General features: G+C 41.3%; 1 protein-coding gene across 1 annotated transcript in view; it reads right to left on the minus strand.

Annotated features, from left to right (window-relative positions):
• FAM3B (FAM3 metabolism regulating signaling molecule B) overlaps nucleotides 1-25,032 on the minus strand; it is a 53,247-nt gene that overhangs the window by 9,512 nt on the left and 18,703 nt on the right. Inside the window, exons 2-4 of the mRNA XM_069760716.1 lie at nucleotides 11,267-11,410; nucleotides 4,070-4,193; nucleotides 3,534-3,592 (exon numbers count right to left, since the gene is read on the minus strand). Of these exons, the coding sequence (XP_069616817.1) occupies nucleotides 3,534-3,592; nucleotides 4,070-4,193; nucleotides 11,267-11,410 (327 nt within the window). The remainder of the gene's footprint in view (nucleotides 1-3,533; nucleotides 3,593-4,069; nucleotides 4,194-11,266; nucleotides 11,411-25,032) is intronic.

A 25,032-nucleotide genomic window follows, 5' to 3' on the forward strand; every position in this document is an offset into this window, starting at 1 on the left:
CTGGAGTACAGACAGTAAAGAGGACACCTGGGGAGCAGAGAGTAAAGAGGACACCTGGGGTACAGAGAGTAAAGAGGACACCTGGGGTACAGAGAGTAAAGAGGACACCTGGGTACAGACAGTAAAGAGGGCACCTGGGGAACAGACAGTAAAGAGGACACCTGGGGTACAGACAGTAAAGAGGACACCTGGGGTACAGAGAGTAAAGAGGACACCTGGGTACAGACAGTAAAGAGGGCACCTGGGGTACAGAGAGTAAAGAGGACACCTGGGTACAGACAGTAAAGAGGACACCTGGAGTACACACAGTAAAGAGGACACCTGGGGTACAGACAGTAAAGAGGGCACCTGGGGTACAGAGAGTAAAGAGGGCACCTGGGGAACAGACAGCAAAGAGGACACCTGGGGAACAGAGAGTAAAGAGGACACCTGGGATACAGACAGTAAAGAGGGCACCTGGGGAACAGAGAATAAAGAGGACACCTGGGGAACAGACAGTAAAGAGGACACCTGGGGAACAGAGAGTAAAGAGGACACCTGGGATACAGACAGTAAAGAGGACACCTGGGGAACAGAGAGTAAAGAGGACACCTGGGGAACAGACAGTAAAGAGGACACCTGGGGAACAGAGAGTAAAGAGGACACCTGGGATACAGACAGTAAAGAGGGCACCTGGGGAACAGAGAGTAAAGAGGACACCTGGGATACAGACAGTAAAGAGGACACCTGGGGAACAGACAGTAAAGAGGACACCTGGGGAACAGAGAGTAAAGAGGACACCTGGGATCCAGACAGTAAAGAGTACACCTGGGGAACAGAGAGTAAAGAGGGCACCTGGGATACAGACAGTAAAGAGGACACCTGGGGTACAGACAGTACAAAGGACACCTGGGGAACAGAGAGTAAAGAGGACACCTGGGATCCAGACAGTAAAGAGTACACCTGGGGAACAGAGAGTAAAGAGGGCACCTGGGATACAGACAGTAAAGAGGACACCTGGGGTACAGACAGTACAAAGGACACCTGGGGACCAGAGAGTAAAGAGGACACCTGGGGAACAGACAGTAAAGAGGACACCTGGGGAACAGAGAGTAAAGAGGACACCTGGGATCCAGACAGTAAAGAGTACACCTGGGGAACAGAGAGTAAAGAGGGCACCTGGGATACAGACAGTAAAGAGTACACCTGGGGAACAGAGAGTAAAGAGGGCACCTGGGATACAGACAGTAAAGAGGACACCTGGGGTACAGACAGTACAGAGGACACCTGGGGACCAGAGAGTAAAGAGGACACCTGTTGAATAGACAGTAAACAATATAGGGCAGGTGGTACATGAGGAAGGGGACCTAAGAAGGCACATCAAGTACAGCAAAGAGGGCTCTTATAAACAGACAGTAAAGAGGTACCTGGAGTCCAAAAAGTATAAAAACTGGGGAACTGTTCGTAAAGAGTGTACGGGGAGAACAGACAACAAAAAGGACACCTGAGGAACAGACAGTAAAGGATATGGGGCAGAGGGCCTCCTGAGGAAGCGGAGTACAGGTTATAAAGAGGGCACCTGGGGATCAGACATTATAGTGAGCACATTAGGTAAAGGAAGCATAGAGTGCATCTGCAGAACAGACACTAAAGAGGGCACCTGGGAAATATACTGAAAGGGGCAACTGGGAAAAACATTACAGGAGTTTTCCCACTAACAAAAGTTTATTTTAATCAACAGATCTCGGAATATTAATAATTTCCACAATTGGATGTGATTAAATAAAATGTTCCTGCGCTGAGATAATCTTATAAATGTCTCCCTGCTGTGTACTGTGTAATGGCCGTGTCTGACCGTACAGGGACATGGTCTGATCATACCACAGCTCCAGGGCAAGTATAGGGGGAGAAAAAGGCAGTATACAGACATTACAGCATGGGATCCCAAATGATTCTTTCTTTGAAGTAAAACATTGTTTAAAAACGGGTACAGAAAGAATAATTTATAATCCCCTGCTGTCCTGTTTGCATATTCTGTTTTGCTTCCCCCTGCCCAGGAGATGTGGTATGATCAGACCATGTTCCTGCACGGTCAGACACGGCCATTACACAGTACACAGCAGGGAGACATTTATAAGATTATCTCAGCACAGGAACATTTTATTTAAATACATCCAATTGTGGAATATCTTATTATTCCAAGGTCTAGTGATTTAAAGTGAATTTTTGTTCTTGGGAAAATCCCTTTAAAGAAGAAAAGGAGGGAGGAGGGATGTATGACCAGGATTAAATAAGGGACTTGAGGAAAAGACTAAAGTTAACACCAAGGAAAGGTACAGGGCATCTGAAAGAAAGACAATGATGTGAAAAACTGAGGCACATATGAAAGAAAGCACCTGGGCAGAGCGACAGAAGGGGGTAGCTGTAGTAACAGTACTACAGAGGTGGGCATAAATTAGATGGGGTACATGGAGTATAACCACTTCTGCGGCTGACAAACTAAAAGGGGCACCTAGTGCATGAGCTACAGGGCAGCCACTTTAGTGGAAACTGGGTAAAAAAAGCACTAAAAGAGCCACAGGAAGAGACACTACAGGGGGAAAAAGATGCAGTACCCCTTAAAGGGACACCTGGGTCAGAGGCAGGAAACCATGATGAGGTACGGATCTATTGGGGTAAAATTCATACTCCGTGTACGTTTCAAAATATTTCACATTACACCTACAAACATAAATGTATTTTATTGGGATTTTATGTGGTATACCAACACAAAGTAGCGAGTGTTTGTGAAGCGTAAATTAAATGATACATGTTTTTCTAATTATTTAAAAAATATAAATCTGAAGGTGCATTTGTATTCAGCCCCCTGTAGTCTGATACCCCTAAATAAAACCCTCAGTGACCAATTGCCTCCATAAGTCACTTAAGTAGTAAATTGAGTCCACCTGTGTGTAATTTATTCTCATTACAACTACAGCCGTTCTTTGAAAGCCTCAGAGGTTTGTGTGAGAACATTAGGGATCACTGAATCAAGGGGTTGAATACAAATGCACATCAAAATTTTCACATTTATATTTTTGAAATATTTAGAAAACCATGAATCATTTCCTTTACACGTCACAAGCATTTGTTACTGTGTGTTGGTATATCACATAGAATCCCAGCAAAATACATTTAAGTTTGTGGTTGGAATGTCAAAAATGTGGAAAAGTTCACAGGGAATAAATACTTTTTCAAGGAACTGTACTTACAACATGCAAATAAAGGGAGTGTCTGAGGTAATGGTGCTAAAGGTGTCACCTGAGGCAAACATTTAAAAAGGGTACCTTGGGTTTAGCATTTACAGCAAAATTACTAAATGGGGTTTATGTGGCAGAACTTGTAAAGAGAGCACCTACAGTAGGTAGTAGGTGCATTGCATAATGAGTTTCTTAAAAACCTATGACAGTGCACCGCAGGGACCTCATATTTGGTAATTGTTGAGTGTTTTTCACATTTTCACACTGTAGCATAGTCACATATTCATTATGTAAGCCTAAGGGATAATAACTTACGATTGACAACCACAATGTTTATTCCTCTGTCCCCGTTCTTCTTACCTGCACCTAATAATCTAAAAGTCAAGAAAATGTCAGCCTTTGAATTATTAATTACTCTTATCATTGATCACCTGGACCGTGCCAAAGATAAGGACAAACACGTTGGGAGCAATGTTTCATGTGAGTAGACTAGTAATCCTTCCCCATTAAGATACAGGGAGATAAGTCACAGGTCAGTACATAAAAGATGCTGTCATTGGAGGACAAAGTTGCACTTTACTAAATATGTACTAATTGATTCTGTAGTAAGAGTGCAATTCACCATATGTAATTAGAGATTGATAGTGCAACATATTGTAGGGTACCAGTGAAAGGGTACAATATACTCTGGCACACTTTTTTTAAGTAACAATAGAGGGAAACATATTTGTGGCACCGCCATGGGTACCACAACTATGCCTACAAAGTAAAGAAAATTCATATGATGCCATATTCCCACACGCAGCTGAGTTTACTAAAAATAACAAAAGAATAAGGTAACATTTACTTACATTTCATCTTCCAGACATATGCTAGGTTGGATGCTCTTTCCACCACCACTCCTTATCTTATACACAACCTCAGAGGGTGAGCAAGTTCTCCAGGCAGCACACTTCTGTCTCACAGGTGGTGGAGCTGCAATAAAAATACTGTCACTAATAATAATTTTTATATCTATAGTGCCAACATATTCCGCAGCACTTTACATTTTAGAGGTGACTTTTACAGACAATAAAGACATTACAGAATAATACAACTCATTAGATACTAAAAGGATATATATGAATTATACTATGTGATCAACATAATATTTCCCATAAGTTGTTTTCATATACATAGAGAAGTGCCTTTTTAGGACACAAATTCTTCTTACTACAGCATGATACCTATTGGATGAGACATTGAGGAAAATTCTCATTTGCAGCTCCCCAAATGCCCCCCAAGCCTCAGAACTCCGGAGTGGTATTGAAAAAAAAACATGTGGACAGAAATACATGAAAATACATACAATAAAAAAATCCCCATTGTCACGAGTTTACCATGACAGAGAGGGGTCAGAAGACTGCAGCGTCTGATTTCACATACTCCTGCACTGATTTGAAGCACTTCTTCGTATTAAATGGTGCAGGTTTTTTTTTTTTAGCAGTGCAAGGATTAAACTGTTCAGCTCAGAGTCTCTGAAGCGTCCCTGCTTGGATTGTCTCAGCTATTCAGTATTGGCCACTCCCCTCTACTATATATACTTGCAATCTAGATTGCCAGTGTTAGTCTTAGCTGCCTGGAGTGGAGTGGAGGAGTCTGTTGCTGGTAGAGGCATTTGGAAAAGTTAATCTGTGACTTGCTTGGAGTTTCTGCTGTGTGCAATCCCTTATCCTCTCCTAATTTGTTTACCTACCAATTTTCCCGGTGTTCCTCTCTGTTGTCTGCGAGTGCATATTTGTATGACTGATATTTTCATAAACCCTGTACGTCTTCCCTTGTTTGTCTGGTTGGTGTACATACATATACTTTAACTGCCCACTTCCCTTGCTGAGGGAGGTGGTCGGCTATAGGCTGGATTCAGTAGTTCAGCAAAGTACGTGGCCCGGCGTTTTCACCTCCACAAGTAACGGAGTAAGTAAGTAAGTAGTAGTAAGTGTAGGAACCCCTGACAAATAGAGCTGAGACACCCATATTATGAAACTGTGGGACCTACACTACCGTTCAAAAGTTTAGGATCACCCAGACAATTTTCTGTTTTCCATGAAAACTCATACTTTTATTAATCAAATGAGTTGCCAAATGAATTGAAAATCTAGTCCAGACATTGACATGGTTCGAAAAAAAAAGATTTTTATTTGAAATAATAATTTTCTCCTTCAAACTTTGCTTTCGTCAAAGAATGCTCCCTTTGCAGCAATTACTGCATTGCAGACCTTTGTCATTCTAGCAGTTAATTTGCTGAGGTAATCTGGAGAAATTTCACCCCATTTTTTGGTACCATACGGTCAAGCTGCTCCCACAGCAGCTCAATGAGTTTGAGATCTGGTGACTGCGCTGGCCACTCCATTACAGATAGAATACCAGCTGCCTGCTTCTTCCCTAAATAGTTCTTGCATAATTTGGAGGTGTGCTTTGGGTCATTGTCCTGTTGTAGGATGAAATTGACTCCAATCAAGTGCTGTCCACAGGGCATGGCATGGCGTTGCAAAATGGAGTGATAGCCTTCCTTATTCAAAATCCCTTTTACCTTGTACAAATCTCCCACTTTACCAACACCAAAGCAACCCCAGACAATTACATTACCTCCACCATGCTTGACAGATGGTGTCAGGCACTCTTTTAGCATCTTTTTAGTTGTTCTGCGTCTCACAAATGTTCTTCTGTGTGATCCAAACACCTCAAACTTGGATTCTTCTGTCCATAATACTTTTTTCCAATCTTCCTTTGTCCAATGTCTGTGTTGTTTTGCCCATATTAACCTTTTCCTTTTATTAGCCAGTCTCCGATATGGATTTTTCTTTGCTACTCTGCCCTGAATGCCAGCATCCCGGAGTCACCTCTTCACTGTAGACGTTGACACTGGCATTTTGGTGTACTATTTAATGAAGCTGCCAGTTGAGGACCTGTGAGGCGTTGATTTCTCAGACTACAGACTCTAATGTACTTGTCTTGTTGCTCAGTTGTGCAGCGGGGCCTCCCACTTCTCTTTCTACTCTGGCTAGAGCCTGTTTGTGCTCTCCTCTGAAGGGAGTAGTACACACCGTTGTAGGAAATCTTCAGTTTGCAATTTCTCCCATGGAATAGCCTTCATTTCTAAGAACAAGAATAGACTGTCGAGTTTCACATAAAAGTTCTTTTTTTTCTGGACATTTTGAGAGTTTAATGGAACCAACAAACGTAATGCTCCAGATTCTCTACTAGCTCAAAGGAAGGTCAGGTTTATAGGTTCTCTAATCAGCCAAACTGTTTTCAGCTGTGCTAACATACTTGCACAAGGGTTTTCAAGGGTATTCTAAACATCCATTAGCCTGCTTACACAGATAGCAAACACAAAGTACCATAAGAACACTGGAGTGATGGTTGCTGGAAATGGGGCCTCTATACACCTATGAAGATATTGCATTACAAACCAGACGTTTGCACCTTGGATAGTCATTTACCACATTAACAATGTATAGAGTGTGTTTCTGAATCATTTAATGTTAGCTTCATTGGAAAAAAACTATGCTTTTCTTTCAAAAACAAGAAAATTTCTAAGTGACCATAAACTTTTGAACGGTAGTGTATGTATTCTATATCAATAAAGGCACAGTGTATCTGACAGTTATCTGACAAGGCCAAAGAGATCGAGGCATGTAACAAAAAACAATCAAAAACAATAAATCATTCAGGTTAAAGCAGATCACGATGACCTCCTACTTGAAAATCATACGAGCAAATGCTTTTATTCTATCTAGCATGAACGAGTCATTGGATAATTTCACCATTTTTTACATTCATTTTGTATTTTCTTGAAAAAAAAACAAGTCCAAAATAGACACGCGAACAAAGGTGTATAGTTATAGAGCCCTACTTTGCAGGTACAGAGTTCTAGGTCCCCAGCATTAAAATAAACCAGTCATATAACACAATATACAGTATGTGGTTTGTATCCTACATTTTTTACCAGTTTTACCCTCTATTATTATCTTTATATTTCAGTTGTCTCTGAGCTAGTGGTATATCAAGACATAAGGGATTCCTGTTCCCCCCTGTCTCTCAGAAATAGAAGCAGTGTGGGAAACTTTATTCAGCAGCACTGAGCAAGGTAGCTGTGAATCCAGTTCTGGAATCATTTTTAAAAACACCACTCTTGTGTTTTTTTATTTCAGGACTGGAGTGGTGCAACTAATCTAAGTTCACTGATTATGATATTATGCTCACCAGCTCCCATCTTCAGCTGATCCTGGTTCCGCTCTGGTCCTGCACCCACCACCTTATTACCGCAACTTCTGACTGTCCGTAAGTCACAGGTAGTGGTCACAAGCTCTAAAACATGAGTCTATGAGGGCCTCGTTCTGGCCTCATTCTGGCTGTCATAGACTTACATTGAATAGCGACTTCAGGATGGACCAGCAAACACTGTAGCGATCTGTATGGTCATAAACTGCAGTAGACAACCGAATCGGCGCCGAGAACAGAAGAAGACGGCGGCTGGTAAGTATATTACTAGGGGCAGGAAGTTTAGATTAGTAGCATCACTCTAGCACTGCAATGAAAAAAATAAAATGCTGGAGTGGTGCTTTAACAAAAAGCCACAGCACCCTCTATCTTTTTGTCACTTTGCTCCACCCTCACCCCAGCATTCTCCATAGACTTTAAAGGGCAGCTGTAATCTGTTATTTAGGAGAGTTGGGAGTCTGTCTTGTTTAAAGTAAGATGTATTCTAGCTGTTTTAGTGTTTTTTGATTGAATATGGAGTCCATAAAAAGAAGGTGAAAAAAAGAAATGTAGAGGAAGAAGAATATTTATCTGGTAAGATACATTGCAAAGAATCTTCCTGCTCTATTGATTTTTGCAAACTTTATTGAAATGATGATGACCATTTGACAAACAAATGAGCACAAAATGTTGGACTTTCAAGGCCTATGAACAGCTTTCCAAATAAATGTTTTTTTATTATTGATTTGCTTCCTAGATGGACAATGGAAAAAAATTCTAAATAGCCATTATTGAAAATATACTACCAGTTTATGTTGTAGAGTCTGTGCAACACTTGAAAATAGCTGGCTGTCTGGCTGCTTTTGTCGGAGATCAAGCAGAACACTGTCAACGGCTCTTTGCTCTACCTTTCTCTTAGTTTTAAAAGTTGGTAAGATGGATCAAAATAGATTGTACTTTGGTGATTATGCAAAGCATGTAAAGCATCCAAGCCTTTAGGGTAGGCAGATCACACGGATTGTACATAGGGAGGAAAGCACCGACAAAGCAGTCTGCAAGGGGGGAAAGGAAAGATCACATTAGCAGACAGCTTATTACTGTATAGAGAAGAAAATGATTACCCAAGACGAGCTCTGCAGAGTGAGAAAGAAGGAAATTACACACTTCTCATGAGCAGTGGGGGTGATAGGTGGCTACCTCCACCTACACAAGCTCCAGAATATTGTTGCTCTTGTAGTACAGAGCTCCAAAGTGAACAAGAGACCAAATTTCGCCATTTATCATCACTCCCCAAATACACTCCCAATCTCATTAGCATATATATAGTCAGAAAGGGATTTCTTAGCACTGGATCAGCACCCTAAGGCCATACAGGCATCCATCTCCTTGTGCTTTCTAGACCTAAATGGCCATGTATGCTGTTGAGGGATATAAGGTTGACAACAGATTAACTTTAACTTCATTTTCATTTCTTTAAATCCTCTACCAAAGGCTCCTTAGAGAGCAATGAGAATGAAAAACAATGGACCATTGATTGTTTGAGGTCAGAGAAGATCACAATGACCTCCTGGTAGACAACCTTATGAGTAAGTAACTTGTACGAAAGAGTCACATCCAAGATTCTGCGTAGTTTAATTTCTTAGGTAGAAAGAGAGAGAAATGGAAGAAAATAAAGTAGCACCGATATAATAAAGATGTGGGTGCAAGCAGGGCCGCCATTAGGGCATTACTGGTGTATGGGGCCCGGTGAGCAGAAGCAAAGAGAGGAGGCCTGGACTGGGTGAGACACACTGCGCAGCTTAGCCAAGCCACTGTATAAATAGCCTGGCAGATTACGCGGCACGCCTGGGGCCCAGGCTAATTATTTAACTATATTAAGCCCCGGGGCACCAGTCACTCACTGCCACAGCTAATTAAATTGTATGGCCGCAGCAGACGGGGCCGACCTCGATATCAGTGACGTTAGACTCTGCCGGCCAACCCTCTGTTCCTAAGCTGCAGGCACGCCCCGAGCCCTTGGGGCACATTAAATGCAGGAGTTGAGGGACCAAAAGTGATGAGGTGCATGTGCCCACCCACTCCCCTGGCCACTCCCCCATCTGACTTCCCATTCACCTACCCGCTGGTCCACCCACCCACTACTCTTCATGTGCTCGCCTCCCTGCACATGCAGTGTGAAGTTGGAGGCCGTCTCTGTCTGCTGCCTGCAAACTACTAAGCACTACTAAGTACTGACTGCTGCCTGCCTGCAATAAGGTACAGCTGCCTGTCGTACAGGGGATATTCTAGTAACCTAATACTTATCCCTTATACACAATATATGGGATCATTTTTAGGGCAGTTCACAGCAGAAGTTCACGTCGACATTCCACTGAATATCCACGGTGGCCGCTTCCTTCATGCCTCCCATTCATCTCTATTGGAGACAGCGATGTGTATTACGGACAGGCGGGTTTTAGTCGCAGCCGAGAAAGGACCTGTCCACACCAAAATTCTGCTTTAAAATCTGCCATGTGAGCTTGCCCTTACAATCAAGCGGCTGCACCCAATCAGCTGTTCTGCTCATTTCAGGGCATACAGATTCAGGGAAATACAGATTCTAAAAAAATTATCACAATCCGGTTTCAATTAGTTTAAAAAAAATGTATGTGACACATTCCCTTGAAGAAAAATAAATAAAACTATACCTAAAAAGAGTATTGGGTACTTTAAGAAATGTTTAATAGGTTAGAGTAGAGTAGGGCTTGGCCAAAAGTGTCCCCTTGTCGTGGCGACGGCTTAAAAATCTTTTGGCCAAAACAAAAGCTGATGTATATGCTCTGGTGTTCAATGTGAACTGTTACGGTGTGATTGGTGAGTATGTGGTGCAGAAGTGGAGTTTATACAAAGAGTGGGACTGTAACAGGTTCGAAGGGTGGAGACAAAGATGGGGTGGAGCCTGGGCAGAGTCTCAAGGGGGCCAAAATTTTTTGCCAGTATGGGGCTCTATAATTCCTGGCGGCAGCCCTTCTACCAGGTTTCACGTCACAGTCTTATAAGCACTGCGGCCAAACCTTCAGACAAACCTTGGACAAGTGGAAGGAGTGAGAGCACAGAGGCCAAATAGCAGCCACTGATTGGCAACAGTGTTCACATGACATATTAGTGTCATGCAAGCCCTGGGCGCAACTCCGGAAGGTGAAAATCTTTTTTATCACTCGTTGTCCTTCACTGAAGAAAGAGGGAGGATCATGCTGCAACCAACTTTCTCACAGGCAGTCACTATGAGGAAACGTTTAGTCTCTTGAGAAATTACGACACATTTCCCAATAAAATGTTCCTGACGTCTCAGAGTAAGGAAATATTGTACATTTTATTTTTGTGACAGTTAAACCAAATTTTTACAAAACTTAATTCCATGTCATAAAATGACATCAAACCGAACTTCCGTTTGTGATATAGAATTTACATTTTTTAGGACAATTCAGTCAAACCTATACAAAATTAATTTTGATGTTAAAAAAATACACAAAATATTACTCTGTGCCCTCAAATCTTTATCTGCGCCACAAAAATCAAATTTTCTATATTTGTTTTTTACTACTTTTTTTGTGGCAAATAATTTACGTTTCTGACACAGAATTCACTCTTGATACAGATGGATTTATTTTGTGATCCACATGCATGATATTACCGACTATCGTACTTTAACTCGCCTCAGTCGTCAGCCCGGAGATGAGTGTTCCGTTAGGACTTTGGCCTATTAGTAAACCACAGATCAGGTTTTACCTTGACCCTTACTAGAGATCAAATATTTAGAGACTCACCTTTCATGACAGGTTTTATGCCTATTTTCTGCATACTTCCAATGGCTGTCTGTAAGGAATCTTCCGGTAATATCTCCGCAAAGAGATACCCCATATACCAGGCGCACAACGATGCGCATATCAGGCCCACCACCTTCACCGTATCTGCCAAACAATGAAAATAACATAATTAGATTTATACATCCACATAGAAGCCCATCAAAAGGAGTAGGCACCATAGAGGCTTTCGAAAAGCCTCTATGTTGCCGCAAATTTTTGCTTTTAACAATGCCCCTTTTTGAGAAATCATGCCGTCTTCACACCCCATTTCCCGCCCTTGAATGTGAGATTGGATGCCAGGATTTTGTCTTCCAATGGACCACCCTGGTATAACGCACAAGAAACCTTCCAGAAAAGTTGGTTTACTGGAAAATTAAATGGTACCTGGGAGATTGGTCAACTTGTCCAACAGCACAAGAGGTCTCTCCTTTTCCGGGAGAGTTGGCCAGTAAGACTATGTAGCTATACATGGGGCTCTTGGAGAGAGAAGGAGAGGTCCATCTCATGGTTGGTGTCATCTCTTTTGTTTCTGGATAGCGGGACTTTGGTATCCCTGGAGAAACTTTATTGTTAGCAAAAAAAAAGTATAAAGAGTTGGCAATAGGATCAATAAAAGTGTCACGCCGTTAACGGCGATAAAGGGGCAGGATGGCGTACTGGGACCCGCACCTGTCCCTGCCACTATAATGGGCCCTGGCTTTCCCTTATCTCAGGGGTACCTATGATGGTTAGGAGGCCTGAGCTGCCAGCGTATCCCTGTCTCCTGTGCAGGCCCTATCAGTGGCCCCCTCTCTCCCCAAGGGAGGTGCACTGCACCAGTGTATAAATACAACAACTAACAGGGTATAAAGACAAGGTAACTAAAAGTCTCAAACTCACCAAATGCTCACACAACCACAGAGGAAACACAGAGAAGGGAAGAGAAGGAAAAAACTAGGAAGGAAAACAGGTTTAACATGCAACCAAAACAGCAGACACCAATCTCTGTAAATAAACCTCCAAGCTCCAACACTACGCTCCTTCACACTCCAAGCCAGGCAGTTGAACTGATCACTGACAATAGCTGTAGTCAGGGCTGGGTCTATATAGAGGATGAGATTACAAAATCCACTTCAGCTGAGAGACCCAGTTCTCAGCAACTCAGCAATAAGGTTAACTACTGCACTACTGGCACAAAGCAGCCAGGTCAGAATACAGGAGAAGAGCTTCTGTTCACTGTATGTGAATGAGGTCCAGAGCGCTGCGGTTCTCTGGAACCTCTCTGTCGTGGTAGCCCCGTGACAAAAAGGGTCTGGAGGGTGAAGTAAAAAACAAACTTTTCTGTATTGTGTGGTAAAAAAGGGTACCATAATGGAGGTCCATCCCAGTAATTGATATAGGGTGCTTCTCTCTTTGACATATACAGGGTTCTAAGGCTAGAATCAGTGGAATATCTTGAACCTAGTGAGCCCCAATGCAAAATCTTTTACAGCGACCCCAACTATCAGGGGTCTCTAACCCCTTACCAACATATGACTTACTGGTACATCATATGTTGGCTTCCTGACTTTGATGCGGGCTGAGGGACTGAGCCTCGACAGCAGCATTGACATCCCAGAGTAGGCGTCTTGTTCTAATCGTCCATTGGGGCGCCCTCAACCCGATCGCGGGGTGCCAATGGATTGAAATATCAGCCAGTAGTCTGTTGAAGACCCCGATGCCTGTCAAAACAATACTCCTGTCAAGGCACTACCCCTGTAGCCTGGTGCTAGTCATAGGAATCCGTGATTTTCCTATACTCAGCAATACTGTGGTATTGCTGTGTATAGTACAAGTGATCAGATGACCGAAGATTCAAGTCCCCTATGGGAACTACAAAATACAGGCGAAAAATAAGAAACATTTAGAAAAGTATTAAAAAAATATATACCGTAAAAGTTCACATTTCCTTTTCTCCCTTTAAAAATTAATAATAATAAAAAAAATAAACATATATGTGGTATCACTACGTCCGTAAAAGTACAATCAAGATAATAAATTAATAAACCCGATCAAAATCGAAATGGTATAATGAGAAACAAAAATCAAAATGCCAGAATTGCAATTTTTCTGACTTTGAAACCACGCAAAACAATGCAAATAGAGGTGATCAACATATTGTATCTGCCCCCAAATGGTATCAATAAAAAATGCTAACTTGGGCGCAGAAAAAAAAAAGCCATCACACAGCTCCGTCATCTGAAAATTGAAAACCTTATGTCTCATGTATAACGGCGACACACAAATTTGCAAATATTTTTTTCACCACTTCAGTAAAAAAACCTATACATGTTTGACATCTGCGTAATCATACTGACCTGAATAATCATACTGCCAGATCATCATACTGACCTGAATAATCATACTGCCGGATCATCATACTGACCTGAATAATCATACTGCCAGATCATCATACTGACCTGAATAATCATACTGCCATATCATCATACTGACCTGAATAATCATACTGCCGGATCATCATACTGACCTGAATAATCATACTGCCGGATCATCATACTGACCTGAATAATCATACTGCCGGATCATCATACTGACCTGAATAATCATACTGTCATATCATCATACTGACCTGAATAATCATACTGTCATATCATCATACTGACCTGAATAATCATACTGCCATATCATCATACTGACCTGAATAATCATACTGCCATATCATCATACTGACCTGAATAATCATACTGCCATATCATCATACTGACCTGAATAATCATACTGCCAGATCATCATACTGACCTGAATAATCATACTGCCAGATCATCATACTGACCTGAATAATCATACTGCCATATCATCATACTGACCTGAATAATCATACTGCCATATCATCATACTGACCTGAATAATCATACTGCCAGATCATCATACTGACCTGAATAATCATACTGCCGGATCATCATACTGACCTGAATAATCATACTGCCGGATCATCATACTGACCTGAATAATCATACTGCCAGATCATCATACTGACCTGAATAATCATACTGTCATATCATCATACTGACCTGAATAATCATACTGCCATATCATCATACTGACCTGAATAATCATACTGCCATATCATCATACTGACCTGAATAATCATACTGCCGGATCATCATACTGACCTGAATAATCATACTGCCGGATCATCATACTGACCTGAATAATCATACTGCCGGATCATCATACTGACCTGAATAATCATACTGCCATATCATCATACTGACCTGAATAATCATACTGCCATATCATCATACTGACCTGAATAATCATACTGCCATATCATCATACTGACCTGAATAATCATACTGCCGGATCATCATACTGACCTGAATAATCATACTGCCGGATCATCATACTGACCTGAATAATCATACTGCCGGATCATCATACTGACCTGAATAATCATACTGCCATATCATCATACTGACCTGAATAATCATACTGCCATATCATCATACTGACCTGAATAATCATACTGCCATATCATCATACTGACCTGAATAATCATGCTGCCGGATCATCATACTGACCTGAATAATCATACTGCCGGATCATCATACTGACCTGAATAATCATACTGCCGGATCATCATACTGACCTGAATAATCATACTGCCATATCATCATACTGACCTGAATAATCATACTGCCATATCATCATACTGACCTGAATAATCATACTGCCAGATCATCATACTGACCTGAATAATCATACTGCCGGATCATCATACTGACCTGAATAATCATACTGCCATATCATCATACTGACCTGAATAATCATACTGCCATATCATCATACTGACCTGAATAATCATACTGCCATATCATCATACTGACCTGAATAATCATACTGCCGGATCATCATACTGACCTGAATAATCATACTGCCAGATCATCATACTGACCTGAATAATCATACTGCCATATCATCATACTGACCTGAGTAATCATACTGCCAGATCATCATACTGACCTGAATAATCATACTGCCATATCATCATACTGACCTGAATAATCATACTGCCGGATCATCATACTGACCTGAATAATCATACTGCCATATCATCATACTGACCTGAATAATCATACTGCCATATCATCATACTGACCTGAATAATCATACTGCCATATCATCATACTGACCTGAATAATCATACTGCCGGATCATCATACTGACCTGAATAATCATACTGCCATATCATCATACTGACCTGAATAATCATACTGCCATATCATCATACTGACCTGAATAATCATACTGCCATATCATCATACTGACCTGAATAATCATACTGCCATATCATCATACTGACCTGAATAATCATACTGCCGGATCATCATACTGACCTGAATAATCATACTGCCATATCATCATACTGACCTGAATAATCATACTGCCATATCATCATACTGACCTGAATAATCATACTGCCGGATCATCATACTGACCTGAATAATCATACTGCCATATCATCATACTGATCTGAATAATCATACTGCCATATCATCATACTGACCTGAATAATCATACTGCCATATCATCATACTGACCTGAATAATCATACTGCCATATCATCATACTGACCTGAATAATCATACTGCCATATCATCATACTGACCTGAATAATCATACTGCCATATCATCATACTGACCTGAATAATCATACTGCCATATCATCATACTGACCTGAATAATCATACTGCCATATCATCATACTGACCTGAATAATCATACTGCCATATCATCATACTGACCTGAATAATCATACTGCCATATCATCATACTGACCTGAATAATCATACTGCCATATCATCATACTGACCTGAATAATCATACTGCCGGATCATCATACTGACCTGAATAATCATACTGCCATATCATCATACTGACCTGAATAATCATACTGCCATATCATCATACTGACCTGAATAATCATACTGCCGGATCATCATACTGACCTGAATAATCATACTGCCATATCATCATACTGACCTGAATAATCATACTGCCGGATCATCATACTGACCTGAATAATCATACTGCCGGATCATCATACTGACCTGAATAATCATACTGCCAGATCATCATACTGACCTGAATAATCATACTGCCATATCATCATACTGACCTGAATAATCATACTGCCATATCATCATACTGACCTGAATAATCATACTGCCGGATCATCATACTGACCTGAATAATCATACTGCCAGATCATCATACTGACCTGAATAATCATACTGCCGGATCATCATACTGACCTGAGTAATCATACTGCCGGATCATCATACTGACCTGAATAATCATACTGCCATATCATCATACTGACCTGAATAATCATACTGCCATATCATCATACTGACCTGAATAATCATACTGCCATATCATCATACTGACCTGAATAATCATACTGCCATATCATCATACTGACCTGAATAATCATACTGCCATATCATCATACTGACCTGAATAATCATACTGCCAGATCATGTTTGCCATATAATGAACATTATAAAAAAATTGTGAAATTGTGCTTTTTTTGTTATTTCGCCACCTTTTTAAATGGGCTAGATGGACTTTTTGGCTCCCACTAGGCTCCAGGGCCCGGGAATAACTGCTACCGAGGACTCACTGTAGTCGCATATCTGGGCTACACAATAACTAGTAGTGTGATTCCTAGTCCTGCATTGCAAGGAAGCGCATATCTATCGCCAGCAGAAATGCATGAATTTTCTTAAAGACAGGTCTCCATGGCTGAATGAGGCTGTGAATAGGTGAGTATGACCACAAAGGTCCATCACAATGACAGAACATCGACCTGGTATTCACATATACATTTGTTAAACAGGTTTAACGACTTATTAACTATGTTACAACGCAAACAGACTACAAAGGGTAATCCATCAGCTCCAATACCATCTACAGAATGCACTCAAACTCTATAAATTCAGGTGTGACCACTTTAAGCCTAAAGCGTTACCATCACTTTAAATTTGATCTCATAAATGAATAGTAAACATGAAACTAAAAAAATTTGTCATATATCTTATCAGAGAAATCCGCTTCCTTCTCCTCCTTGATCGATCATTTATTCCCAAAATTCTCAGTTGACTGGTAAAATGGCTGAAATAGGAGATGTCAGTTGGTGCGCATAAAGTTCTATGAGAACTTGCATCTAGCTCCTCCTCCCTCTTCACCATTGAGCCTTACGAGCACTAACTTTCATTTTCTATCTCAGTAATGGGGAAATCTTTCTTTAGTGAGAATAAAAGATCGGTCCAGAAGGAAAAAGAAGCAGATTTCCCTGATAAGACATATTGCAAAGTTTCTTATTTTCATGTGAACTATTGATTTATGGGGAAAAATAATCAAAATAAAGGGCACCCTTTATGGCTGTGCGCAGGATTGTGCATGAGATTATGCAGCGCTGACCGTGTCCATCTCTGAGTGACTTCACTTCTGCATGTGGTCAGTGATCCCGTCGTCATCCATGACACGATCAGTGATGCATCTGCATTCTGTTCATGTCAGTGACGCATGCGACACTGAAGATCATCCTTACATTCTATTGAAAAGTGCCACAAGAAAACATTAGTCATCCAGTGTAATAGAAGGGATTTTCTCATGGTGTGATGCCACTCTCTCAGATGATGGCATACCGCCGAAACGCGTTTCTGAGCTTGGTACCGCACCACAGAGAGGTGAATACACACCAGTCTTCTTGTTGCATTATTTTATATTATTTACTACTGAGGAGATACGAGGGTCAGTGGGTGCTCTCCTCCACTGTCCCGGCTGTCTTTAAAAAGGCTGCATAGACCAGGGCTTAATGCCCGCACTCCTTTCTCGTGGGCAGAATACTACTCAAATAGCACAGGGCGAGGGTAAAACAGTGTGGCAATACTTTATTGAACCACCAAACAGACAATAAAATATCGAACAGCCCCAGCAAATACACGAGATGGTGCAAATTACAGTGTCATCATTCCGCTAGCTCGCCAGGTGACCTTATCTCAACATGGCTTCCCGGAAAGTCGCCATGGGGCCAAGTGACCAGATGATCCCAACCTTGCTTCTCTGAACGTCTCCATGGGGCCAGGTGACCAGATGATCCCAACCTTGCTTCTCCGATTATCATGATTATCTCAACATGGCTTTATTACATGGCATTATTACATGATTATCTCAACATGGCTTCCCAGAATGTCTCCATGGGGCCAAATGACCAGATGATCCCAACCTTGCTTCTCTGAACGTCTCCATGGGGCCAGGTGACTGAATGGCCCCCACCTGGCTTCTCCGGATGTCTACATGAGTTCAGGGATGGTCAATGGAGCAGATCCATATTCCTCCAGCTAGGGCCGTGGTCCCTTAAGCTGTCATCCTGTAGAATCTCAAATCTGGTTGGAGCCATGGTGCCCCCTGGCTGCTGTTCTGTATAGTCTCCCTGCAGAAGGATAAAAGCCCCTTTTTATTCCCTGTCCATAAGGCTATCATCCATAGGTCAGGGGGTGAGGTGGGGTGAGGTTAACTATCATTGTTTGAATATTTAATCAATCTACATAGTTTGTCCTTCACACTTTGCAGGTTAACAAGCTACATGGACTAATACAATGAGTCAATCAACCTATTAACAAACATCAATTGTTCAATGACCCTGCATCCCTGTCCCCCACGGATAGCAATACAATAATCAATTTAAGAGTCAATGTTAAAGCTCATATGAACAGTAGCCTATGTCTTTTGATTAATCGAAGAAAAATATGTCTCGACTAATTAAGAATAAGTGCTTTGTAACAACATTCCTCCTCCATCATAATTAGTCAAACGTGATAAGCTTCCAATCATCCTTCTCCTGGTTTCGGCTTGAAAAGAGTAATTCCTCACGTAAATTGATGAGAACCTAATTTGTATCCACTGCGTCCACACTTGGCGTCCTCTGCATACCAGAAAGGCGAACAGTGTGGCACAGCCTCCCTCGCGATTCCTCAGCTCGATGGTACAATTCCACCCATACCAGTAGAACAACTCCTCCAGCTCCTTCTCCAACTTGAAGGTTTAGCTCCCAATGCAACCAATAAATCCTGGATTCAGACTGCTTGGGACTGGGTACTTGGTTCCGTACTGCCACTGAATCCTTGATTTTTCAGACAGTTCAATTACTATTGGTCAAACCCATAGTTCTCCACAACATTCCGGGTATCCCAAAGGACCAATTCCTGTATCAAATCTGACCGAGTGTCGATGGCCCTGTATTTGATCCGTCAAAGCTGGCACAACTACTGTAGTTGCCGTTTCCTATTGAAGCTGCAAATCTACTCAGGTCTTCGTCTCAAGGCCGATCTAGTGGGGTTGGACATAGTGGCATCAGAAACCTGCTGTGTATGTCTCACCTATGGTCTGCTTGGTCTGTTTGCATGCCTCCCTTGTTGTGGAGCTCGTGGACAGTGTCTGCGACATCAGTCCCTTGCAGCTCCCCTGGATCCACCGGGCTGAGTAGTATCCCACTGCTGCTACCAAATTTGTCGACACAAATACTTTTGTATTTTTACCGGACATGTGCTAAGATACATTTTGGTAATGCTGTATGTTCATTGTATATACTATCAGGTGTATTACAGAAATCTCTTGCCTCTCTTTGTGTTGTGGTGCCATGCATGGGATTATTCACATTTTTTATCTCTTTTTTATATTCTCTTCTACCTAATAAAGTTATATAGTTTTACATTATTGGTTCTTTATGCACAATTTTTCTCTTTAGAATTCATACGCATAATGCTGAGCTATCAGTATTTTCCTTGGTCCACCTCTGGTAGGATCAGATGATCAGAGGAACTTGTGCGAACTACATACTAATATCAAACATATTTTTTCAAAAAAATGCATCAAAATTAGTAGAATGAGGCATTTCTTGGTAATGATAAAAAAAAACCTAAAAATCCAGATCTTCCCTTAACTCCCAGTTGAAGATGAAAAATTAATTTCTCGATGAAAATAAATTTGCTCTAGGAGCTCAACCAGAGTTATGGAACTTGGAACTACTTATTGGCTTAAATTAGAATACTCCAGTCCTCATTGAGAAGGAACTCGATGATGCATATTCCCGCTTAAAAAGTACTACTTCTTCAGAAGTACTACTTCTTTCAATTTACAAATGGAAAAATATTTTCATGAAGGGGAAGCACAGATACGGTATATTCAATCAAACAAAATTATAACGCGATTCTAGTGATTAGCAACAGAAACAAACTTATGTATAGAGACGTCAGCCCTTCCATACCCGCAATCAGGCGTCTTCTTCTATTTCATCCCAGCCATCATCAGGCGAACATTTGGATACATCACATTATCTTTTTACCACCTGCTTTGGAATGAATTCTAAATGCAAATGGGAACTCAGATCGACAATGAATTAACAAACACGAGCATCCGACATGAAGATGGTCTGCATGCTGTATCTTATTACTTGTCAATGACCAACTTTCAAATTAATTGCACATCTTCTTGAATATATATTAACTGACTTTTTTTTTTACTTTCAATGGGTCCTTCTACCTACAGCTCCAGGGTATGGCTATGGGGACGGCTTGCACGCCATCTGATGCCAACATTTCCTGGGGCTGTATAAAAAGTATCTTTTAGATCACACAATATACTGTACATCTGTTATGTACATCATCCTACACTTCACACATTTAATTCACTTTACACAGTTATACATATTTGCCATTTCACATTTTTACTCTCTTTTCTTCAATATCATATACATCTTTTTTTTCATCAACATTGTCACAGGCATTCTTCTCACGTCCCCACTTATTATCTTTCAACAGTCACCAATATATATTAATTAGTTTACGCTTTTATGCATGTATATAAATATGGTTTATGTCAACATTCTATGGTTATCCATTATAAACGTTTTTATGTTTACATCTGTACACTTGTGACACCTGATTTACCGTTTTACAATTGTCATGTTTCGGCAGTTCAAATATGTATATATATTGCACACAATACGTTTGCAAAGACTTCAGTCTGCAGTGTGCAACCTACAAGTGCACAATCCAGAATTTAATACAATGTATACAGACTGCACCCTGCCATCTGCCACCATCGCACTCTAATCAGCATATCTATTGTTCTATTCTTCCTACAGGTATGTCATCCAGCTTTCCACACTGATCTTTCCAACCTCTGGTCATTTCATTCTCTTGGATTGGTATGTCATCCAGCTTTCCACACTGATCTTTCACACTTCTGCTCATTGCATTCACTTGTTTACCTTGATCATCTTATCTGACCAAGATGAGCACAGAACACACCATTCTGTTTCACACCTGAATGCAGTTTCTAGCAAATATATTGCAAACAATACATCTGCAAAGACGTTAGTCTGCAGAGTGCACCATAGAAGTGTGGAGCTATGAATTAACCAGCCAGGCAAAACTCACAGCTGGGGGCTGCATCCTTCAACTGTCAGTTTCTGCAAGGCTGGTTATGATGAATAGAGGGGTCCCCAAGCCATATTTTTTAATTATTTAAATAAATAATTTTTAAAAATGGAATGGAGTCCCCCTATATTTGACAACCAGCCTTGCTAAAGCAGACAGGCAGCTAGTACTCTCAGGCTGTCCGATCAGAAGCGGTGTTTGCTGCGCTATCATGCACATGACAGCGTAGCAAACACTGGATGTTTGGGCCCACCATTCAAGTTAATGGGTTCCGGATTCGGGTCCGGGTACTGTTCTGATACCCGAATCTGAACTTTTTGTAACCTGGACCTGGGATGGTGAGTAAAGCTTAGTTTATTTTATAACAAACTGTGCTTGGATTTTCTAAAAGAAGACAAACCCATTTAAAGGTGTACTCCAGGGAGAAAATTATACTGTCCCTGCCCTAATAAACTATAAAAAAAGAGATGCCCACTGCACTTTATTTGTCTGTATGACAGTAGTAATTCCATGTGACAGGATCTGCTCCTCACTGCTCCACCCTCCCATCTGATACATTACATCACACACTTTATTCACTGACCCCAGCTTCCTCTGTGAGTAATAGCCGTCCTGAGAAGAGGGTATGTGGCCATGCCCCGTTTTCTGCAGAGAAACAGCTATTATCAGGAGACTGGCTGGTAGGCTGGCTGTTAATCATAGGGGGAGCTGCACACTTATGCAATGTAATGTCCCAGGCGGAGGGGTGAGCAGTGAGGAGCAGCTGCTGTCAGTCCCTAGCCCCCTGAGAATGTCTCCTGTCTGCAGTCTGGTGTGTGGGGGCTTGGTGGGGCATGGCTTGCCCCCATACCCCTCTCTTCTAGTAGCAGCCAGCCCTCTGTAGTGTGCAGCTCCATGCTGTCACTATCAGTCAGTCTCCTGATAATCATTTCTCTGCAGAGAACAGGGGGCGCTGGAGGAGGGGGACAGTGAGGAGCAGATCCTGTCACACAGAATTACAAGTGTTATAAAAATGATTAAAGCACACTGGGTGTCTCATATTTATAGTTTATGAGGGCAGGGACAGTATTAAGCAATAAAGGCTCTTGTTTCTGTCTTTAACAGGCCACCTCCTCAGTATTACTTACACATCCAGGATACTATTAAAAATTAACTTTTAATTAAATCATAGCTTAAAAATCCAACAGAGCAGCAAGAGCCCAAATCTAAACCTAGCGTCTACTATCAAGATACTACAAACCACAAAAAAGCATTCCCATCCTTTAGTAAGAATGCTTGCTAACGTATCCGACTATATTTTTTAATCTTCCCGAAGTACCCCTTTAAATAATAAAACAAAAATAAGCAATGACAATAGTGTTCCCTTTTTGTCAGATGATCAGATGGACTATGTGTGAACCCCACTAAAAAGCTCCCTGTGTTTTAGCTTCCTAGACTCACATCAAGGCTGAGGCAGAGGCTGTGACCTGTTATCTCTCCCCTTATATCAATTTTTATATTCTTTTTAAACTAAATTTTAAATTTGCATACTTAGGCAGGGGCGGAGATTGGCCTACAAAGATCGATGATTGGGATTACGATGATGGAAGCCTCGAAAAACAATTATAAAAAAAATGTTATGCTTGGATGACCCCAAATATAGAGACTGACCCCGCAAGAAGCCCACTAATCTAAATAAAAATATATAAGCTGCAACAAAGTAACAAAAACAACAAACGAGAAAAGGAATTGATCAAAACTGGTGCATGGGAAAAGATGCAGTCAGGAATATAAATAATGTGTTTATATATTTTAGTCTTCCAACCACAGATTAAGTTTTTATGATGGATTTTCATATCATGATAAAGCCCGCAGATTCCAAAGTCCAACCCTTCATGTTACTATCGTTCAACTGGTTTTTCGAGTGTGAAAATTATCTGCAATCTGCTTTACACCCAATGCTTATAACACACACCCTGTTGACAAACAGTCACAAAAAAAATCAAGGAGGGTTGGGGGCCAGTTACTGGGTGTCCAGAGCCCTGGTAGAACATTGCTAGAGGAGTTACAAGGGATGGATAATTTGACCGAGGATCATGAAAAGTGCTTGGAGGGTTTGTCGGAGTCTGAGATATATTGATGACCTACCCTATGGATACTTCACCAATGAGATTGGTGGGGGTCCTACACTTGGTATTCCCATTGATGTATGAGGCCGGACATAGCAGCCTTATACATTAAATGGGGATGATGTTCTCCACACCTGGATGGTGGAAGTGTAAGACACCAAAAATAACGGGAAGTCCATTTTGATCTTTTCCATGGGGTCCAAAGTATCCCGCTGATGGTTCTAGAAAGAAAGGAGTGGCAGCCCCTAAAAGCTACTCCATATAGATATAACATGCTCCCCATTACAAAACATGGTGACATATCACTTGGGTACCCCGACACGCTCTGATCAGTGAGGGTCCAGCCACCAGAACCGTCCCTTCTGACTTTCGAATTAGGTGGCTACAGGGAAGGAAAACCCTTATATTTGGGCAGCAACTATTTTGTTTTGACCTTAAAAACCCTCCAATAAATTATATTCACCATCACCCGTTCCCCCAAAGCTCTCGTTCTGTAACTTCCCTGCTGGCATTTGCATCATGGTCCCATCTTGGAACACCGGAAATGGCAAGAAATGTCCACTCAACCAATAACTGGTTGGGGCGGATCACTGATGTGGCCAGCGATTGGATGAGCGCCATTTCCTGTGCTTTCCGGCATGTTGAGATAGAGGCAGAACTGGGAGTAGATGGGGAACAGATGGGGAAAGCGGCGAAACCAAATCTAAGGCGCATCGGTGAGCATGAATATGGCTTCTTTTCTTATTTTTATTTTATACCTGTCTTCTAAAAACATTTGTAAGTACTGGACAACCCCTTTAAGGTATAACATGACTTTTGGATTTCCAGTGGATGGAAGTGTAAATATATATCGTATGTAATCATTTCGATTTGCTTTTTCCAATATGGAGGATTTACAGTTCCCTACAGATGTCCTCACCATGATGCCGGATGATGAAATGAGGCAGTTCCTGGTTAATTCCAGTGGAAGAAGAGGAGGAGGCCGGTGCTTTTGTTTTATTGTTCTCATTCCATGAAGGTAGGTACACAATAGATGTAGTTGGATATGCAGTTGTGCTCAAAAGTTTACATACCCCATAGTAGTTTGACAATAAATGGCTTCACCCAACCACTAACCATGAGTGGAGAAAAG

This window comes from Ranitomeya imitator, chromosome 3, assembly GCF_032444005.1.
Source record: "Ranitomeya imitator isolate aRanImi1 chromosome 3, aRanImi1.pri, whole genome shotgun sequence".
NCBI classification, from domain to species: domain Eukaryota; kingdom Metazoa; phylum Chordata; class Amphibia; order Anura; family Dendrobatidae; genus Ranitomeya; species Ranitomeya imitator.